This window comes from Oncorhynchus masou, chromosome 23 (assembly GCF_036934945.1).
Source record: "Oncorhynchus masou masou isolate Uvic2021 chromosome 23, UVic_Omas_1.1, whole genome shotgun sequence".
Lineage (NCBI taxonomy): Eukaryota > Metazoa > Chordata > Actinopteri > Salmoniformes > Salmonidae > Oncorhynchus > Oncorhynchus masou.
In genome coordinates, this window is record NC_088234.1 from 40,922,542 (window position 1) to 40,944,247 (window position 21,706).

Below are 21,706 nucleotides of genomic sequence, written 5' to 3' on the forward strand. Positions count from 1 at the left end.
AGGTCTGTAGCAGTTTGGGTCTAGAGTGTCTCCCCCTTTGAAGAGGGGGATGACCACGGCAGCTTTCCAATCTTTGGGGATCTCAGACGATACGAATGAGAGGTTGAACAGGCTAGTAACAGGGGTTGCAACAATTTCGGCAAATCATTTTAGAAAGAGTGGGTCCAGATTGTCTAGCCCGGCTGATTTGTAGGGGTCCAGATTTTGCAGCTCTTTCAGAACATCATCTGGATTTGGGTGAAGGAGAAATGGGGGAGGCTTGGGTGAGTTGCTGTGGGGGGTGCAGGGCAGTTGACTGGGGTAGGGGTAGCCAGGTGGAAAGTATGGCCAGCCGTGGAAAAATGCTTATTCAAGCTCTCAATTACCATGGATTTATCGATGGTGACAGTGTTTCCTAGCCTCAGTGCAGTGTGCAGCTGGGAGGAGGTGCTCTTATTCTCCATGGACTTTACAGTGTCTCAGAACGTTTTGAGTTTGTGCTACAGGATGCAAATTTCTGCTTGTAAGAGCTAGTCTTAGCTTTCCTAACTGCCTGTGTAGATTGGTTCCTAACTTCCCTGAAAAGTTGCATATTGCGGGGGCTATTCGATGCTAATGCAGTGTGCCACAGGATGTTTTTGTGCTGGTCAAAGGCAGTCAGGTCTGGAGTGAACCAGGGGCTATATCTGTTCCTGGTTCTACATTTTTTTAATGGGTCATGCTTATTTAAGATGGTGAGGAAAGCACTTTTAAAGAATAACCAGGCATCCTCTACTGACGGGATGAGGTCGATATCCTTCCAGGATACCCGGGCCAGGTCGGTTAGAAAGGCCTGCTTGCTGAAGTGTTTTAGGGAGCGTTTGACAGTGATGAGGGGTGGTCGTTTGGAGGCAACTGTGTTCTTGGGGATCTGCATTGCTGCAGAATTATTTTTGGTACCCTTCCCCAGATTGACGCAAACATGTCTCGGAGCTCTACAGACAATTCCTTAGATATGTGGGCTCCCGTTGGGCTCCCGAGTGGCGCAGCGGTCTAAGGCACTGTATCACAGTGCTAACGGCGTCACTACAGACCCTGGTTCGATCCCGGGCTGTATCACAAACGGCCATGATTGGGAGTCCTATAGGGCAGAGCACAATTGGCCCGGCGACGTCCTGGATAGGGTTTGGCCGGTGTACGCCGTCATTGTAAATAAAGATTTGCTCTTAACTGACTTGCCTAGTTAAATAAAGGTTAAATAAAAATTCAATTAATAAAAAGTGTAACTTTCCAAATCATGGCCAATCAATTGAATTTACCAGAGGTGGACTCCAATAAAATTGTTCAAACATCTCAAGGATGATCAATGGACACAGGATGCTCCATTTCGAGTCTCTTATCAAAGGGCCTGAATACTTAAGGTATTTCTGCTTTTTATTTTTTATAAATTGTCCAAAAATAAAAAATAAAAGAACTGTTTTTGCTTCGTCATTATGGAGTATTGAGGATTTGTTTTACTTTAATCCATTTTAGAATAAGGTTGTAACATAACAAAATGTGGAAAAAGTCAAGGGGTCTGAATACTTTCTGAAGGCACTGTATAATGTGATTTGAAGTCATTTTATCTGTGGCCAATGACCTTAAGCTTTCTTGAATGGGCACTTTTAATGTAACTCCACGTCAGCACCCAAGGGGCTTGAATCTTTTTGCTCTACCCTTAGATTTGGCGGTGACGTCGTATCCCTATGAGTGACAGAACACTGAGCCAATCACGGCGCAACTAGAGAACATCACCCAATCACGGTGCAACTAGAGAACATTACCAACCCCTTACTCTGTATTTTCTGCTGGTTACCCCATCAACACAGAAAGTACTGAGCTAGGCTGAAACACCTGTGTTTTGGAGTTGCCTTACTCAAGAAAGCAATTATTATTATTTTTTACATTGTTTGCAAACTGATATGTGACATGTATTAATGTCAAAATAACATGCAAAACAGCTTAAAAGCTGTGCCCCATCTGCGCTGAATGATGGGTTGCCACTGATCACTCATTAATCTCTATATTTCCCATCAACATAAATCTCTTAAAAACCATTGCCAACTCTTACTGCCTCCTGTAAGATAATGAAAACACAGAGCTCTGTTTATTATTTAAATTCTTTAGGAAGTCACTGTTTATTGGGACACAAACATCAGGTGCTAAACAAAGTATGGACAGATTTGTTATATATATAAGAAGTAAATAATGAATAAAAAACTATTAAAGGTAATATTAATACCAGCATAACATAGGTATTACTGTGAATAGGTCAATTAGGCTTGAACAATGCCTCACACTGTCACAATGTCATGATGTCAAATCTACAATGTATGTCCTATAACACACAGCTAATGTAAATCCCCACCGATAACGGCAAAAGTAATGCAACATATATACACTAGCAGGACCCCACCCTTACCGGAGGTAAATCATGATGTTGTTCGTATTTCTTCAGCTATTGGGTCTCTGGATGCTATAGCATTCTTAAGTCCCACATTTCCCCATGGGATAATGATACTTGATGCTTTCCCTTTAAAATTCAATGATTTGACAGGCCTACCATCAACCCATGTCCCCCACCTTTAAAAAAAACACACTCATGTAGAAAAAACTATAATATCAAGGTCTGTATTCACAAAGACTTAAGTAGCTATAAGTGCTGTCCATTACCGAATAAGATGATATTTTACTGACTCATTTACAGCATGTTAACACCTGGTTTAGACAGAGGCGGAACCAATTGATATAGAGACCTTCCCTGGCAAGATCCTCAGAGGATTAAAACGTAAAGTAGACATGTATGGAAAAACTCTCTCTTTGAAAGGATGTGTGAATCTATGAAGTTCTGTGTTATCAACTGGGTCAACAACTGAAAGCTCTCCCTTTTTCCAGTTCAGCTGCATTCTGATTCTCTGGGGCTTTCTCACTTTGAGGGGAGTGGATGGAGTACATTCGTCCGATAAGGAATGGGTAGTATATTCCCCATCTTTACACTGCACACCAGAGGACCCATGTCTAAAGCCAATCGTTTGCTTCCTCTGGACAGACTCTAAAGCTACACCCAGAGCCCAGGCTTTATTTCCTCCAACCTCAATGTCCCAACTATGTGTCCCCGAGTTGAAGCCCTTAGAGCCCAGGACCACAAAGAGGTCATCATACCTCTCTGGGTTATCAGGAAGCTGCCGTGCGTCTTTGGTGTATGTCACACTCATCAGATCCTCGGACAGGATGAGATGCGGATGGGCAGTGTTGGGGTCCAGAATCACAGGAGTGTATTGAACTATTTCCTGCATCTTCTCCCAGACTCTGAACTGCAGGTTGCCTAGGTACTTTGCCACGTGGATCAGTGATCCTGAAACCTTCTCCGGATTTGACAGGGTGCACTTTGCTTTTTTGACTGTGGCCTTGAAGTTCTGCAGGAATGAGATATCGTCGGCTCCCAGCTCTTTCTCTATGGCTCTGATTGTGTCCGAAAGTGATGATATCTCCCTGCTCATCTCTTCAATCTTTTTTGTCATTGTCTGACTCTTTTGCTTCTCTTCCTTCCTCAGTGCAGCAATCCTGGCTTCATCTTCATCCTGTAGAAACTGGTGAAGCTTCCCAAACTCCTCCTTAATCTGCTTCTCTGTGTGCTGGGCCTGTGTCTTAATGTGCTCTGCTGTTTGATCACAGGTCAGTTTAACTTCATTTAAGACCTCCAGCATATATTTTAGGGGCTTCAGTGCCAACTTAACTTCCTCCTTATGATCCAGTGCAGCTTCATCTATGGGGATGCAGTCATGCTTTTTATGGTTCTTTGAATCCCGGCACACTACACAAATTGACTGCTTATCATCCAGACAGAACAGTTTGAGTTTCTCACTGTGCAGACTGCAATGCACATCTGGCCCTGCTGAATATCTCTGACCTTTCTCGTGTAAGTAGGCATCACACAGGTTCTTTAAAGCTAGGTTACATGGGGGGTTATCCATTGACAATCTTTTCCGGCAAATTGGACATTCTCGAGATCCCTTCTGTTTCCAGAATTCCTTCAGACAGGCTTTGCAGACGCTGTGGGTACATGACAGGAAAACGGGATCCCTGAAGATGTCACAGCACACAGTACAGCAGAGATCCTCCTCTGGGAGGGAAGGTTTAGATGCCATTATCTCACCACCACCGTCTCTCTTCTGTGATGGCTTCTGGAATTGAGGTTTACTTTCACTTTTGAAAACTTACAGCAGTGAGGTCTGTCGAACTTGGAAATCACAATGTATAGTAGATTATGCTGTTTCTTCAACCATCTTCAATGGTTATTTGAATGTTGATTATTTCCAACAATTATAAGTCCATAGATAATTTAGACCGAATGTTGCGAGCATTACTGAATAGCTACATGCTACAGTGTGGTTCCGTTGTGAACTATACTAATTCCTGGTTGACAGATAATACAGGGGTGGAGCTCTCTGCAAAGTAGGAGTCTGCATACATCTCACGTGTGTGTACGTGTGTGTGTGTTATAAAATTGCAGAAATAGAACAAGCTCTCTCTTCAATACAGGACATTAACAAAACTCCAGCTCCAATTTACAATTACACAACATAAGGTTGCCACTACAATATCATGGTATACCATTAAAAATATGTCATCAATGGCAGTCATATGCTGCCTTCAAATGCTCTTTGGAATCTCGTATTTCCCATTTGGTGAAGTCATTTATACAACATGATTGCGTTCAAGTGCTTTTTAAGAGATTTAAAATAGCATAGCTAAGCAGGTAACGTTGCTAATAATTCCTTAGCTACCATGCTTGTCGAACATCTCATTCCAAAATCATAGGCATTAATATGGAGTTTGTCCCCCCTTTGCTTCTATAACAGCCTCCACTCTTCTGGGAAGTCCTTCCACTAGATGTTGGAACATTGCTGCGGGAACTTGCTTCCATTCAAACATAAGAGCATTAGTGAGGTTGGGCACTGATGTTGGGCGATTAGGCCTGGCTCGTAATCGGCATTCCAATTAATCTCAAAGGTGTTCGATGGGGTTGAGGTCAGGGCTCTGTGCAGGCCAGTCAAGTTCTTTGTTACGTTCCCCAGTTTCTGTGTTGTGGTTTATGTATTTGTATGTATGTGTGTGTGTTTCAGGATGGCTTCCTGAATTCCCCTAAGCAGCTGATTGGTCGGCCATTGCTAATTGGAACTGACCCCACCCTCTCGTCAGGAACAGCTGTCTTCAATTACCAACTCCTTCTGAAGCTATATAAGCCAGTGTTCTATTGCTCAGACGACAGATGATTGCCGAGAGAAGAGAGATGAGGGTGAGCACCTGTGTTGGTTGTTGTTAGGAAAGCGATGGACATATGTCCTATGTTGGTTTTTGCTCAGAGACAGGTTTTAAATATTTTTGTAGCTGCTGATTTGAGGCATTTATGTGCCAATAGAACTGTGTTTTGATTCTTGAAATTGTTTAATTACAGTTGTATTATTCTGTTTCATTTGTTCCCAGGGGGGAAAGGGAAGGCACCTTGGTAGTGCCTAGGCAAGAGGCCTGCGGGCATACATAACCTGTAGTAATCACTGTCTATGCACACTAGTTAAGACCTGGGTGGACCACCCCCTGTATTTTGGTTAGCGCACTGGGTGGTGCTAAGTTAAGTAAGTAGTGGGTAGGCAGGTAAGGTAGGAGAGGGGGGCTTTGAAATTCTTTGCTTTGGTTCTGCCCAGCCCCTTTTCCCCATGCGGTACCACTCTCTGCCTTTGTCATCCTTACTCGCACCTACAGTCCCATACCTCTTTCACTCCACGGGTAGTTGAGTTGTAGCAAGGTGTTGTGTTCCCTCTTCCTAGAGGCATATGTAACATTCTTCCACCTGCTTGGCCATGGAAACTCATTTCATGAAGCTCTAGACTAACAGTTATTGTGCTGAAGTTGCTTCTTGAGGCAGTTTGGAACTTGGTAGTGAGTGTTGCAACCGAGTACAGAGATTTTTTTATGCGCTACACTTGGCAGCACTCAGCGGTCCCATTCTGTGGGCTTGTGTGGCCTACACGGCTGAGCCGTTGTTGCTCCTCGATGTTTCCACTTCACAATAACAGCAGTTACATTTGACCGGGTCAGCTCTGGCAGGGCTGACATTTGATGTGACTTGTTGGAAAAGTGGCATCCTATGACGGTGCCACGTTGAAAGTCACTGAGCTCTTCAGTACAGGCCATTCTACTGCCAATATTTGTCTATGAGGATTGAATGATTGTGTGCTCTTTTTTTTTATATACAACTGTCAACGGCTGTGAACGAAATAGCCAAATCCACTAATTTGAAGGGTTGTCCACATTCTTTTGTGTATATAGTTTATGCATTTCTGAGCATTTGAATCTCACATGAGACAAAAACATCACAGTACTTTGAGTCTTGAAGTGATTAAAAATGGGGAAAATATGTAATTTATATTATGTAATTAATACCAATTCTGTTTATAGATACCAATCAATATGTACAGTAATCATGTACATACTTTGAAATTGAACTGCTGGCATTTAATTTTCCATTACTCTATCTCTAATGATATTATTGCTGATTACCTATTTATTTGTTTGTTGTTTTTGATATTTCCTTGCAGCCCTCTCATTTGGGCAACATTGTTTTTTGGGGGGATGAAATTGTGACTGGCGAAGAAAACAAGGAAGAGTATAGAAATGGGCCTTTGTGTCTGAAACCTATTTTGACCAGGGCCCGGTTTCCCTAAAGCATCTTAAGTCTCAATGGTTCGAATGATGACCTTAAGGATTTTAGCCTTAAGATGCTTTTGGGAAATCGGGTCCAGGATGAGATCGAACAATGTCGTGTTTTTTTGTTTGTTGGTTGAGTATGATATGTTGTATTGTGTCAATAAATAGGCAGATTCATGGGAATGTGCATTTAAATCTTGAGTTATGTACAGTGTTTTGAAAGTACAGTGTTTTGAATTATATACATTTCTTTGCAGATGGTGTTAACAAACTGTAGCATACCTGTTTTGTTTCAATCAAAGCGTATATTTTGCCTAGTGGAGCACACTGAATTTCTCCGTCCATGACCGCAAGGCCCTCCAGCGGGTGGTGGCCCAGTAAATCTATTCAAAAACGGTGCCTTAGGAAGGCCCGCAGCATCATCAAGAACCCCATACACCCCAGCCACAAGATGTTGATATTAGGTCTGATACCAACAGGCTCCGTTTCTATGTACAAGTCATCAGACTGCTGAACACTTGATCTGGACTGATGACCTGCATTTACTCTCTGACTTAGAACACATGCACTCACGCACTCTCACACACACACAGACAAACAACTGCTGCTACCAGACTCAACCCCTCCTTCCCCAATACATTGGTAAAAATTGGACTATAAATTTTGCCTTCCTATATTATACTGCTAACATGTTTATTCTGTTCTACTGAGCCATTTACTTTGTATGATATTTTATTTCTTACTGTTGCATTGTCAAGCAGGAACCTGCAAGTACAGTACACATTTTGTTGGACAGTGTATACCATGTGCATCACGTACATCCGACTAATACAACTTAAAAACTTGTTGAGTTTTGGTAGCGTAGGAGAAAAATGTGTTTTTTTACAGTAACGTCATACTATAATATTTGGTTATGTTATGTACAATACTATCATTATGTGATCTTGCAGACATTCATCTAGCTTTAATCAATAGCAGTGCATGGGTAGAAATCACTGTGGAAGCAAAGTCCCCCCCCCCCAAAAAGCCACATTACAACCTGTGTTGTGATTGATAATGGCGTTGTTTGCGCTTTAACCTGTTAATTCATATGCCTTGCGACGTGAAACATTGGCCTAAAGGTCGAGTCAATAAGAAGACACAGAGGCAGAATAAATTCAACCACACCTTTCTTTTACAGCACAAAGTCCACAAAGAGCTGCTGTCACCTTGTATAAATGATTGGAGACAGGCGCAGGAATACGTAATAGGGAGTTAATACTCCACCCAAAAATCCAACATGCCATGAAAGGCACGGGACGAAGCCCAAAACAAACACGTATACAAAAACACAGGGATGTAACCCAAACAAAAGAGCGAGGTTAAACCTTTAATAAATACATGGGACGAGACCCGTAATAACGAGTACACAATACACGCAGCACGAAAGCCGAAACAACAAAGCACAGGTACTCACAAGACCATGGGAACAATAACGGACAAGACAGTGGTGAACAGAGGGCACATATACAATTACTAATCAGGGGAATTGGAATCAGGTGTGTGTAATGAGACAGTTCAGTGACGCCTAGAGTCCTGTGACATAGACCTCCAGAACTGGTGCATGGAATGAACAGCAGGACCGGGGGAATCCATGACAGAATCCACTTCCTGACGTGCTGCACTGGCAGCTGAACAACACCGGCATCGGGGACAACCACAGGGACCAGTTGCAGCTACCGAAGTCGTGTCATCGTAGGACAGGCCAGTTGCAGCTGTTGAAGTTGCGAAGGCGCCGGACGGGCCATTCACACTGTCCGTTGGTCTTGTGAGTACCTGTGCTTTGTTGTTTCGGCTTTCGTGCTGCGTGTATGGTGTACTTGTAATTACGGGTCCCGTTCCGTGCATTGTTGTGCACTTCTTAATACGGGTCTTGACCCGTAACAAGGTTTAACCTCTTTCTTTTGTCTGGGTTACATCCCTGTGCCTCACCCTAATACTTTGGTCTATTTTCCCCTCATGATTTAGCCGACTGTTCTGACTTGGTGGTGCTGTTGGGACAGCTTTATGTAGGCCCTAACTGTTTGTGTGCACCGTTTGTCACCGTTATAGTGCAATTCATGGACTGTTTAGTAGAGATGCACGATATATCAGAATCGGCCGATATTAGCAAAAATTACAACATCGGTATCGGCCCGATGTCTAGTTTAACGCTGATGTTAAAAACCGATGTCAACGCTACTGTGCATACCTATATAACGTAGGTACATGACATAATGTAACATTTCACGCTACACGTGCAATACAGCATTCCTAACCTAGCCCACAATGTCAGCTGTGTGGATGAAGCAGTCAACAAGTCGAGCAGTCATTTGAAAGAGTAAGAAGATTTCAGCAGGCCAAGTCAAAGGCGAAATCCATTAAAGCCAAGATAATGGCATTCATTGCCCTTGACAATCAACCGCTCTCTGTGGTGGGTGTGTCACGATGTACCAAGGTGGGTGGAATCAGGCGCAGAGAGCAGGTTTCAGTGATTTGACAGTTTATTCTCCGATGCACAAAAGACGACGGTCAACCCAACACACAGGGTGAATAATCCAACACAGGATCATAATAGACCGGAGAATAAAACACAAGTACTCCACCAAATGACATGAAGACAAAAACAATCCCGCACAAAACAAGGGCGGGACAACCTACTACATATAAGGACACTAATTAACTAAAATACACACAGGTGAAACCAATCAGACAAAACCAACAGACAAATGAAAAAGGGATCGGTAGTGGCTAGTAGGACGGTGACGACGACCGCCGAGCACTGCCCGAACAGGCAGGAGAGCCAACCTTGGCGGAAGTCGTGACAGTACCTCCCCCCCTGATGCGCCGCCAGCGTCCTCGAGGATGACCCGGAGGACGAGGTGCTGGGCGATCCGGGTGGAGGCGGTGGAAATCTATCAGGAGAGAAGGGTCCAAAATGTCCCCAACCGGAACCCAGCATCTCTCCTCCGGACCGTACCCCTCCCAGTCCACGAGGTACTGTAGGCCCCCCACCCGGCATCTCGAATCCAGAATGCCCCGAACTGTGTACGCCGGGGAACCCTCGATGTCCAGAGGGGGCGGAGGGACCTCAGGCACCTCACCTTCTTGCAGGGGACCAGCCACCACCGGCCTGAGGAGAGACACATGAAACGAGGGGTTAATACGGTAATACCTAGGAAGTTGTAATCTGTAACACACCTCGTTTATTCTCCTCAGGACATTGAACGGCCCCACGCACTGCGGCCCCAGCTTCCGACAGGGCAGGCGGAGGGTCAGGTTTCGGATCGAGAGCCAGACCCTGTCCCCAGATGCAAACACGGGGGCCTCACTGCGGTGCTGGTCAGCGCTCCTCTTCTGCCGTTCTCCCGCTAACCGTAGTGAGTCCTGAACGGCTTGCCAGGTGTCCTTGGAGCGCTGTACCCATTCCTCCACCGCAGGAGCCTCGGTCTGGCTCTGATGCCATGGGGCCAGGGCCGGCTGGTAACCTAACACACACTCAAAAGGGGACAAGTTAGTTGAGGAGTGGCGTAGGGAGTTCTGAGCTAGTTCAGCCCAAGGAACATACCATGCCCACTCACCAGGCCGGTCCCGGCAATAGGACCGCAGAAACCTGCCCACATCCTGATTACGCGCTCCACCTGCCCATTACTCTCGGGGTGAAAACCTGAGGTTAAGCTGACCGAGACCCCCAGTCTCTCCATAAACGCCCTCCACACTCTGGACGTGAATTGGGGACCCCGATCAGAAACGATGTCCTCAGGTACCCCATAGTGCTGGAAGACATGGGTAAACAAGGTCTCTGCAGTCTGCAGGGCCGTAGGGAGACCGGGCAACGGGAAGAGATGGCAGGACTTAGAAAACCGATCCACAACGACCAGGATCGTAGTACTTCCCTGGGACGGGGGAAGGTCGGTAAGAAAATCCACCGATAAGTGTGTCCACGGCCGTTGTGGAACGGGGAGGGGTTGTAATTTCCCTCTAGGCAGGTGCCGAGGAGCCTTGCTCTGAGCACACACTGAGCAGGAGGAGACATAAAATCTCACGTCTTTAGCCAGCGTGGGCCACCAGTATCTCCCTCTCAGACTCCGCACTGTCCTCTCGATGCCCGGATGACCCGAGGAGGGGAGAGTATGAGCCCACCGGATCAGCTTGTCCCGGACCCCCCTCGGCACGTACTGAGTCCCCACTGGACAGTTTGGGGGGGCCGGCTCTGACCGTGAGGCCTCCTCTATCTCCGCGTCCACCTCCCATACCACCGGTGCCACGAGACATGACGGTGAAATGATGGGAGTTGGCTCAACGGACCGCTCCTCTGTATCATAGAGGCGGGACAGAGCGTCGGCTTTGGTGTTTTGGGAGCCTGGCCGGTATGAGAGGGTAAACCGGAACCGGGTAAAAAACATGGCCCATCTAGCCTGACGTGGATTTAGTCTCCTAGCTGCCCGGATATACTCGAGATTACAATGGTCAGTCCAGATGAGAAAAGGGTGTTTAGCCCCCTCAAGCCAATGTCACCACACCTTCAGAGCCCTGACTACAGCTAACAACTCCCGGTCCCCCACATCATAGTTTTGCTCTGCTGGGCTGAGCTTGCTCGAAAAGATGGCACACGGACGGAGCTTGGGTGGCATGCCCGAGCGCTGGGACAGCACGGCTCCAAACCCAGCCTCGGACGCATCCACCTCCACTATGAACGCTAAAGAGGGGTCTGGATGCGCCAACACGGGCGCATTGGTGAACAGCTCCTTCAAATGACTGAAAGCTCTGCCCGCCTCTGCTGACCAACGCAAGCGCACCGGTCCTCCCTTCAGCAGTGAGGTGATGGGAGCAGCCACCTGACCAAAACCCCGGATAAACCTCCTGTAGTAATTGGCAAACCCTAAAAACCGCTGCACTTCTTTCACCGTGGTCGGAGTCGGCCAATTACGCACGGCTGTAACGCGGTCATCCTCCATCACCACCCCAGAGGTGGAAATATGATACCCAGGAAGGAAACGGACTGTTTGAAAAACTCACATTTCTCCGCCTTGCAATATAGGTCATGCTCCAGCAGTCGCCCAAGTACCTTACGCACCAGAGACACATGCGCCGCGCTTGTGGCAGAATAGATCAAGATATCATCAATATACACGACCACTCCCTGCCCGAGCAGGTCTCGGAGAATCTCATCTACGAAGGATTGGAAGACGGCTGGAGCATTCTTCAACCCGTATGGCATGACGCGGTACTCATAATGACCAGATGTAGTACTAAATGCGGTTTTCCACTCATCTCCTCTCCGGATACGCACCAGATTATACGCGCTCCTCAGGTCCAGTTTTGTGAAGAAGCGCACCCCGTGAAATGATTCCATCGCCGTAGCGATGAGAGGTAGTGGGTAACTAAACCCCACTGTGATGGAATTTAGACCTCTATAATCAACGCACGGACGCAGACCTCCATCCTTCTTCTTCACAAAAAAGAAGCTCGAGGAGACGGGTGATGCGGAGGGCCGAATGTACCCCTGTCCCAGCGATTCAGCAACATATGTATCCATCGCTACCGTCTCCTCCTGGGACAATGATACACGTGACTTCTAGGAAGTGCAGCATTCTCCAGAAGGTTTATCACGCAGTCCTATCGGCGATGGGGTGGTAATTGGGTCGCCCTCTTTTTACTGAAGGCGATAGCCAAATCGGCATATTCAGAGGGAATGCGCACGGTGGAAACTTGGTCTGGACTCTCCACTGTAGTCGCACCAACGGCAACTCCTATACACCTACCTGAACACTCCTCTGACCATCCCCTAAGAGCCCCCTGTCGCCAGGAAATCACCGGGTTGTGTTTAGCTAACCAGGGAACCCCCAACACCACTGGAAACGCAGGTGAATCTATAAGGAACAGACTAATCTGCTCCTTATGATCACCCTGCGTTACCATGTCCAGCGGCACCGTAGCCTCCCTAATTACTCCTGACCCTAATGGTCGATTATCTAAGGAGTGCACGGGGAAAGGTAGGTCTAACAACACCAAGGGAATCCCTAGCCTTAACGCAAGCCCACGATCCATGAAATTTCCAGCTGCGCCTGAATCGACTAGCGCCTTATGCTGTAGAGAGGGAAAAAACCCAGCGAAAGAAGTCAACACATACACATGACCGACAGGAAGCTCTGGGTGAGTCTGGTGCTTACTCACCTGGGGTGATCGAACAGTGCTCCGCCTGCCCTCCCGACTCCCAGAAGAATTCCTCCAGCATCGGTCAGACGTGTGCCCTCGTCGACCAGAACTGGTGCAGGATGGACACTCCTCCTAAATCAATAGGGATAGGGGCAGGAGGGCTGGGAAGTGGAAACGACAGGGCCTGATCCGAACGCCCGCGGGCAGCCAGCAGGTTGTCGAGACGGATTGCCAAGTCAATGAGTTCCGCCAGTGTGAATGTGGTGTCCCGACATGCCAGCTCCCTGCGGACGTCCTCCCTGAGACTGCATCTGAAATGGTCGATCAAGGCCCTGTCGTTCCATCCTGCACCTGCTCCTGCGGCCAAGGTCCTGAACTCCAGAGCAAAGTCCTGTACGCTCCTCGTCTCCTGACGCAGGTGGAACAGCCGTTCATCCGCCGCCCGACCCTCTGGTTGATGGTCAAAAACAGCTCTGAATCGGCGGGTGAATTCTGGGTAATTATCCCTCGCCGAGTCCGGACCATTCCACACTGCGTTGGCCCACTCGAGGGCTCGCCCAGTCAAGCAGGAGACGAGGGCGCTCATGCTCTCCTCTCCGGAGGGAGCAGGACGCACGGTAGCCAGGTATAGTTCTAGTTGAAGGAGGAAACCCTGGCACCCAGCCGCCGTTCCGTCATACTCCCGTGGGAGCGTCAGCCGAAGAGCCCCGGAGCCAGATGTGGTCGCAGGAACAGGAGGTGCTGAAGAAGGGGTTGCTGGAGATGAGGTGGGAAGGCCACTCCTCTCCCATCGATCCATCCTCTCCATCATTTGGTCCATGGCAGAACCAATCCTGTGAATCACGCTGGTGTGATGGAGGACCCTCTCTTCCATCGATGGGAGAGGAGACGCGGCTGCTCCTGCTAATTCCATGGTGGTGCGGGATTCTGTAACAAAGTACCAAGGTGGGTGGAATCAGGCGCAGAGAGCAGGTTTCAGTGATTTGACAGTTTATTCTCCGATGCACAAAAGACGACGGTCAACCCAACAAGGGGTGGCAGTGTAGCCTAGTGGTTAGAGCATTGGACTAGTAACCAAAAGGTTGCAAGTTCAAATCCCCGAGCTGACAAGGTACAAAATCTGTCGTTCTGCTCCTGAACAGGCAGTTAACCCACTGTTCCTAGTCCGTCATTGAAAATAAGAATTTGTTCTTAACTGACTTGTCTAGTAAAATAAAGGTAAAATAAAAAAAAACACAGGGTGAACAATCCAACACAGGATCATAATAGACCAGTGAATAAACCACAAGTACTCCACCAAATGACATGAAGACAAAAACAATCCCGCACAAAACAAGGGCGGGACAACCTACTACATATAAGGACACTAATTAACTAAAATACACACAGGTGAAACCAATCAGACAAAACCAACAGACAAATGAAAAAGGTATCGGTAGTGGCTAGTAGGTCAGTGAAGACGACCGCCGAGCACCGCCCGAACAGGCAGGAGAGCTAACCACGGTGGAAGTCGTGACAGGGTGATGTTGGCGTCTGGTGCTCGACTGGTCGTCACTGCTATTAGCTTCACGACATACATACTATGGAACGCCGTTTGGGTCTTTGTATGTCAAAGAAGATTTAATAGCACTGTCAAAGCTGGACAAAACAGTCTACAAACAATGACCAGTGGAATCTGCAGCCATTTTCATTATTCTTAGCAATGATTTAGGAATCCTTGTGAGTAAGTTTGCCTATTGAAATTGAACTTCAGTTCATGAAAATAAATAGCTAGTCAGCAACTTAACCCTGTTGCCCAAATCTAACGTTATAAGCAGCCAGCTAGCTTCATCTGGCTAGTGAGGCTCGGCCGGACCGGGTTATGGGTTGTGAAGCTAGCCACAATAAGGATTAGGCACAATAGTGGAATTTGCGGTTTGCCTTCAGAATAAAAGTATTGGGTAGCCTTCCACAAGCTTCCCACAATAAGTTGGGTGAATTTTGGCCCATTCCCCCTGACAGAGCTGGTGTAACTAAGTCAGGTTTGTAGGCCTCCTTCCTCGCATGTGCTTTTTCAGTTCTGCCCACAAATTTTCTATGGGATTGAGGTCAGGGCTTTGTGTTTGCCACTCCAATACCTTGACTTTGTTGTCCTTAAGCCATTTTGCCACAACGTTGGAAGTATGCTTGGGGTCATTGTCCATTTGGAAGACCCATTTGCGACCAAGCTTTAACTCCTGACTGATGTCTTGAGATGTTGCTTCAATATATCCATATTCCGCCTCATGATGACATCTATTTTGTGAAGTGCACCAGTCTCTCCTGCAGCAAAGGACCCCCACAACATAACGCTGCCACCCCCGTGCTTCATGGTTGGGATGGTGTTCTTTGGCTTGCAAGCCTCCCCCTTTTTCCTCTAAACATAACGATGGTCATTATGGCAGTTCTATTTTCGTTTCATCAGACCAGAGGACATTTCTCCAAAAAGTACGATCTTTGTCCCCATGTGCAGTTGCAAACCGTAGTCTGGCTTTTTTATGGCAGTTTTGGAGCAGTGGCTTCTTCCTTGCTGAGTGGCCTTTCAGGTTATCTCTATAGGACTTGTTTTACTGTGAATATAGATACTTTGTACCTGTTTCCTCCAGCATCTTCACAAGGTCCTTTGCTGTTGTTCTGGGATTGATTTGCACTTTTCGCGGCAAAGTACGTTCATCTCTAAGAGACAGAACGTGTCTCCTTCCTGACCTTTATGACAGCTGCGTGGTCCCAAGGTGTTTATACTTGCGTACTATTGTTTGTACAGATAAATGTGGTACCTTCAGGTGTTTGGAAATGGCTCCCAAGGATGAACCAGACTTGTGGAGGTCTACAATTTTTTTCTGAGGTCTTGGCTGATTTCTTTTGATTTTCCCATGATGTCAAGCAAAGAGGCACTGAGTTTGAAGGTAGGCCTTGAAATACATCCACAGGTACACCTCCAATAGACTCAAATGATGTCAATTAGCCTATCAGAAGCTTTTTGGAGAATTTTCCAAGCTGTTTAAAGGCAGTCAACTTAGTGTATGTAAACTTCTGACCCGCTGGAATTATGATACAGTGAATTATAAGTGAAATAATCCATCTGCAAACAATTGTTGGAAAAATGTGTCATGCGTAGATATCATGTGTAGATGTCCTAACCGACTTGCCAAAACTATAGTTTGTTAACAAGAAATTTGTGGAGTGGTTGAAAAACGAGTTTTAATGACTACAACCGAAGTGTATGTATACTTCTGACTTCAACTGTACATTTAAACTCCGTTTTCAACACTTCCTGACATTTAATCCTAGTAAAAATGTTCCTGTCTTAGGTCAGTTAGGATCACCACATTATTTTAATAATGTGAAATGTCAGAATAACAAGAGAGAATTATTTCTTACCGCTTTTATTTCTTTCATCACATTCCCAGTGGGTCAGAATTTGACATACACTCAATTTGTTTTTGGTAGCATTGCCTTTAAATTGTTTAACTTGGGTCAAATGTTTTGGGTAGCCTTCCACAAGCTTCCCACAATAAGTTGGGTGAATTTTGGCCCATTCCTCCTGACAGAGCTGGTATAACTGAGTCAAGTTTATAGGCCTCCTTGCTCGTACACTCTTTTTTCAGTTCTGCCCACAAATGTTCTATAGGATTGAGGTCTTGGCTGATTTATTTTGATTTTCTCATGATGTCAAGCAAAAAGCCACTGAGTTTGAAGGTATAAATCTTCAATAGTGTTCCAACCGGAGAATTCCTTTGTCTGTAGAAATGTAATGGAACAGAGCTATCTCTCACATGAGCGCGTGTGACCACCTCATGCCACTCTGGCAGACCTCTGACTCATTCAGCTCCCATTCCCCCCTCCTTCACAGTAGAAGCATCAAACAAGATTCTAAAGACTCTTGACATCTAGTGGAAGCCTTAGGAAGGGCAATATCACCCCATAGACACTGTATATTCGATAGGCAATGAGTGGAAAAACTACAAACCTCAGATTTCCCACTTCCTGGTTGGATTTTTCTCAGGTTTTCACCTGCCATATGAGTTCTGTTATACTCATAAACATTATTCAAACAGTTTTAGAAACTTCAGAGTGGTTTCTATCCAAAACTACTAATAATATGCAGATATTAGCAACTGGGCCTGAGTAGCAGGCAGTTTACTCTGGGCACGCTTTTCATCCAAATGTGAAAATACTGCCCCCCATCCCAAATGGGTTAATAAGACATTTGTGGAGTGGTTGAAAAATGAGTGTAATGACTCCTACCGAAGTGTATGTAAACCTCTGACTTCAACTGTAAGTGTACATTTTTTTTTAAAGAAAGCTCACTCTCCCTAATGTGTGATTCAGGACTAACAGAGAAATGCATATTCATTGTAGATATGCATCAGCTGAGGCTCCACAACACAGATGGCTACAGAAATGTAGCCTTCCCTTCAGCACAGCTTCAAAATCAAGGATCACCTCAATGCCAGAGCAAGTTGTTTGTTCTGAGGCTTGACAGATGTCATGTGACAAACTCATGTGCAATATTTGAGGAGTCCAACACAACTTGCTTGTGGCAGACATTTTACTGTGAATGTAATATGTATACATACAGGAAGAACACATCCTCTAATTCACTTCTATACATCACACTAAATTCCCTCTATACATCACATTATAGATCACACTTTACTTACAAGATTCTTTGTAAACCAGAACAACAAGCCTGGAGTAGGAAGCTCTCTCAGATAGTCAACAAGCCTACGACTCTAGACAGACCCTCTATTTGATCTCTTTCTCTTCAGTCTTCTGAGACTAACTGGGTGAGGTGATATGGACTGGTATGGACTGGTATGGACTTCACCCTCAGACCAACAAGGGAGTCTGGGGTTCTGGTTGCTTTCAGCACAAGGTGTGCCCAGATGGACTTGTCACCACATGCCTCCTGGGAATGTGGCACCCACTCAACAACTGCAGCAGATCATATCAAAACATCCCCCCCCCATCCAAACCCAGTCCATGCAGAATAGACTGGACATTACAAGATGTCTGGAATTAGCTACAGGACAACCCTGGGGCTTGACTCACAAGCTCTCTTACTGTGTTGATAACGTACATTGGTCAGTCAATCCATTTCACTATGTTCATTAACAACATGTATGCATAACAATGACATACTGAAATGTAATTATGGTCTTCGTGGAACTGCAAACCTGCATGGTTGACTGTCGTATGTGCTTTGTGATTTTCTTCCCTCCAGCTTCCAACTATCTATCTCAGAAGCATGAGAATAGATGTAAACACTATCCAGTAAAAACAAAGAAAGCCAAAGAAAAAGACAAATGAGAGGAATGTGATACTGGTATGGTGGAAAACAGTTTCCTAAGTGTATATTCTTTCAGTAAAATGGTCTAATTTCAACTCGTGTAACTCAGGGTCACTGCCAGTGAATGAGAACAGCGGTTGTGAGCTGTAGCAATCCCTTATGCTCCACATGTTCGAGAACTGCTTTCTGCTTGCTTAAAAAAAATAGCTGAACTATGATAAACCTCACACAGCCAGGGATCCCTACTCTAATTCTGAGACTTCAAGTGAGCTGTGTTCATATATAAAATAGCTCTCACTACTAGGTCTGGTGTACTCCAGAGAAAAATAGCGGGAGCTGTTACGCAATATAGTTTGACTTTTTCTTTCTCAACAAATGGCAGAGAGGAAAGAAGCTGTCCAGTGCTGAGCGTGGATCTCACCAAACATCTCCAAACATGGCTCGAAAAGGCCCGGGCCAGAGAAACAGCTTAGTCCTCTAATTGTGAGGACCCCTCTCTTCCATGAACAGTTTCCATACTGGCTGTGAGCCCGAGGGTTCTACATATTCCACACAAGAGCCATTGGATGTTGAGGGGCTAGCAGTTTTAAACAACTGCAATATAAAAGGAAATGCATGCAATTTTTAAACATTCTAGTTTTCTGGGTTTCTAGTGTTTCAGGAAAGACCATAAGTAATTGTCGAGAAGGAAAATATGGCCAACACATACCTACTGGACTGGAGTATTCTGATAATCCTACAAGTTCTTACAAGATAAAGTGAAAAACAAGTGAGGTGTCACTCTTTTCACAGGAGAAAAAACATCCACCCAGTGTGTTGACCTGGCTAATGAAAGGTTAGTGCTTCTGAGAATGGAGGGTCGTTGTTGTTGGTGCTGCGGCTAGCTAGCATGGCCATGAAAAGCCCTGACAGTTATTGGGCATTGACAATGACCAGAGCCTGAGGATAGAGTGGGCTTGGCACGTGTGAAGGTCCTGGGGAAGGCGCTGGCTCATCACATGGACACAATGTCTCATATGGACATTTTTAGAGAGCCAGTCTGAGCACAAACTGACAGCTCAGCTTTTAGAGCCAGTGTAATAAGAATGTCACTGAGCTGAAAGTTTACCAAGGACGATACGGTTGCCTCACAAGGACTCTAGGCTGCCCTCCAAGAGCTCTTGGTAGAGAATACACCAAGAATCATAGACAGAGAGAGGATAAACAATTATACTTATTGTTAGGCACCTGGTAAAAAGTACAAAACAGTACAAATATGAAACCGGGATTATTTTTTTTTTAAACATACAATATAGATATAGATCAAATGCCATTTGAGATGCCATACTGACAGAGTATAAGATTCGATCATTCTGTAACTGGAAGACCGCCAGAGGACAAGCCACGATCTAAGGTGGATTCTTGTTGGCTTAGACAATGGCGAACCCTAACATGTTTATGTGCGTGTTGATTAATTTTCAGGTTATGTCCTGAGAGTGTTGAAAGTTTCTCCTTCCCTTAAATGTAAATGTAATTTCATGGTGGTGTTTTGACTCAGACATGAAGTGCAAGCTTACGTACTGTTGAGTGTCCTACCTGTTATGACTCCCTGAGTGGTTGTGTGACCTGACTACTTGATTATTTTGTCATAGGATACAGTAGCTACACATATCTAAAAAAAAAAATTTAAAAAATTAAAAAGCAATGCAACAATCCAGTCATTTCAAGTACTTAGACAAAAGTAACAAAAGCAGGTCTCTAAAAATGTCTCTTTCTGCCGATTTTAAGTGTGCCACCTCATGTCTGTCTATCCTCTTACCGTGACACAAGCACTAAGGGGCACTGATAGCCTATTATCTGACAGCTCCAAGAATGATAGCTTTATCTTTCACTTGGATAAGCAGGCACTCAGCTTCATCACGACAGTACTATTTGTAACTGGTGTGAAATGGCTAGCTAGTTAGCTGTGCGCGCTAGCAGCATTTCAATCGGTGACATCACTCGCGCTGAGACCTTGAAGCAGTTGTTTCCCTTGCCCTGCAAGAACCCCGGCTTTTTTTGTGCGATAGCTAACGATGCTTGTTCAGAGGGTCCCTGGTTCAAGCCCAGGTTAGGACAAGGAGAGGGACGGAAGCAAGACTGTTACATTGATGCTGTTGTCCCGGATCACTCAGTTGGGCTCTGCACAGCTGCTGGGGTTGCTACGTAGAAGGAGGAGGTCAACCGGTGTGAAATGCCCTCAGAACAACCTCAACTCGTTGGGGCCTGGACTCTACAAGCTGTCGAAAATGTTCCACGGGGATTCTGGCCCATGTTGACTCCAATGCTTCCCACAGTTGTGTCAAGTTGGCTGGGTGTCCTTTGGGTGGTAGACCATTCTTGATACACACAGGAAACTGTTGAGCGTGAAAAACCCAGCAGTATTGCAGTTCTTGACACGCTCAAACCAATGTACCTGGCACCTACTACCATACCCCTTTCAACGGAACTTAAATATTTTGTCTTGCCCATTCATCTTCTGAATGGCACACATACACAATCCATGTCTCAATTGTCTCAAGGCTTAAAAATCCTTCTTAACCTGTGTCCTCCCCTTCATCTACATACAAGTGACCATAAGGGATCATGATTTGAACCTGGATTCCTCTGGTCAGTCTGTCATGGAAAGAGCAGGTGTTCCTAATGTTTTGTACATACAATTGGCTCATTCTCTCCCCTGTAACTATTCCCCAGGTCGTTTCTGTAAATGAGAATGTGTTCTCAGTCAACTTACCTGATAAAATAACGGTAAAATAAAAAATAGAAATAAACAAATGGTTGGCTTTTACATTTTAATTTGATATTCTACGGCGCCTGCATGGTGCAGAGTGAGGCATATAGCAAGACTAGATGCTTTTGTCGAAACAGCTGTCAGCAAGTGTTTTGTTTTCCCTTGGTTTTTCCACCACAGCTTGCAGTGCCAGCGAGAGGGTGACAAGAAATCAATCACCAAACCATAAATTCTCTATTCACTTTCTTGTTTACTCACTTCCATTGGTGGGCTTCCCTTTGTGTGCTCAGACCTCGAAAAGCCAAAGCACAACACTTCATGTAGCACTATCCACTTTGGCCAATTGGAGCAGATGGAGAAAAGGGGGGGATGGAGGTTGCTAGGCAACGTGCAGTAACATTAACACAGAATGGAAACAGAAACCTTTCTGGTGTGTCTGGCAGAAACATCCGGCCTGCCCAGAGAACCAACAGTTATTTAGAATAATGAGAATGTTGTTTTCAAATGCACTCACTATCTGGTACTGTCTAGGATCTGTAAACAAATCATATGCCATCAAGCAATATCACATAACAAAAGCTCTTGATTTGGGTATTTGATGCATAATAATTGACAACAACTCCTAGATTAATATGCTGGCTTTAACCCTGCCTTGGTTTTCAGTTGTACTGAAAAAATACATGCAAGTTGGATAAATGCATTTAGAGACTAATAAAACCTGTCTAGCTATAGCATACCATAAACTGGCTTTGGTTTAGATAGAA

At 45.4% G+C, this 21,706-nt stretch overlaps 2 protein-coding genes across 2 annotated transcripts in view; both read right to left on the reverse strand.

Moving 5' to 3' along the window:
* LOC135510840 (sorbin and SH3 domain-containing protein 1-like) overlaps positions 1 to 21,706 on the reverse strand; it is a 77,971-nt gene that overhangs the window by 53,692 nt on the left and 2,573 nt on the right. The window lies entirely within an intron of this gene.
* On the reverse strand, positions 2,114 to 4,421 carry LOC135510839 (E3 ubiquitin-protein ligase TRIM35-like). Its single transcript, XM_064932115.1, has one exon. The coding sequence runs from the start codon at positions 4,143 to 4,145 to the stop codon at positions 2,721 to 2,723; it is 1,425 nt and encodes a 474-aa protein (XP_064788187.1). The 5' UTR covers positions 4,146 to 4,421; the 3' UTR covers positions 2,114 to 2,720.

What these genes read in the sequence shown, in the direction of transcription:
- LOC135510839 (XM_064932115.1), bottom strand. Translation starts at nt 4,145, where the DNA reads ATGGCATCTAAACCTTCCCTCCCAGAGGAGGATCTCTGCTGTACTGTG.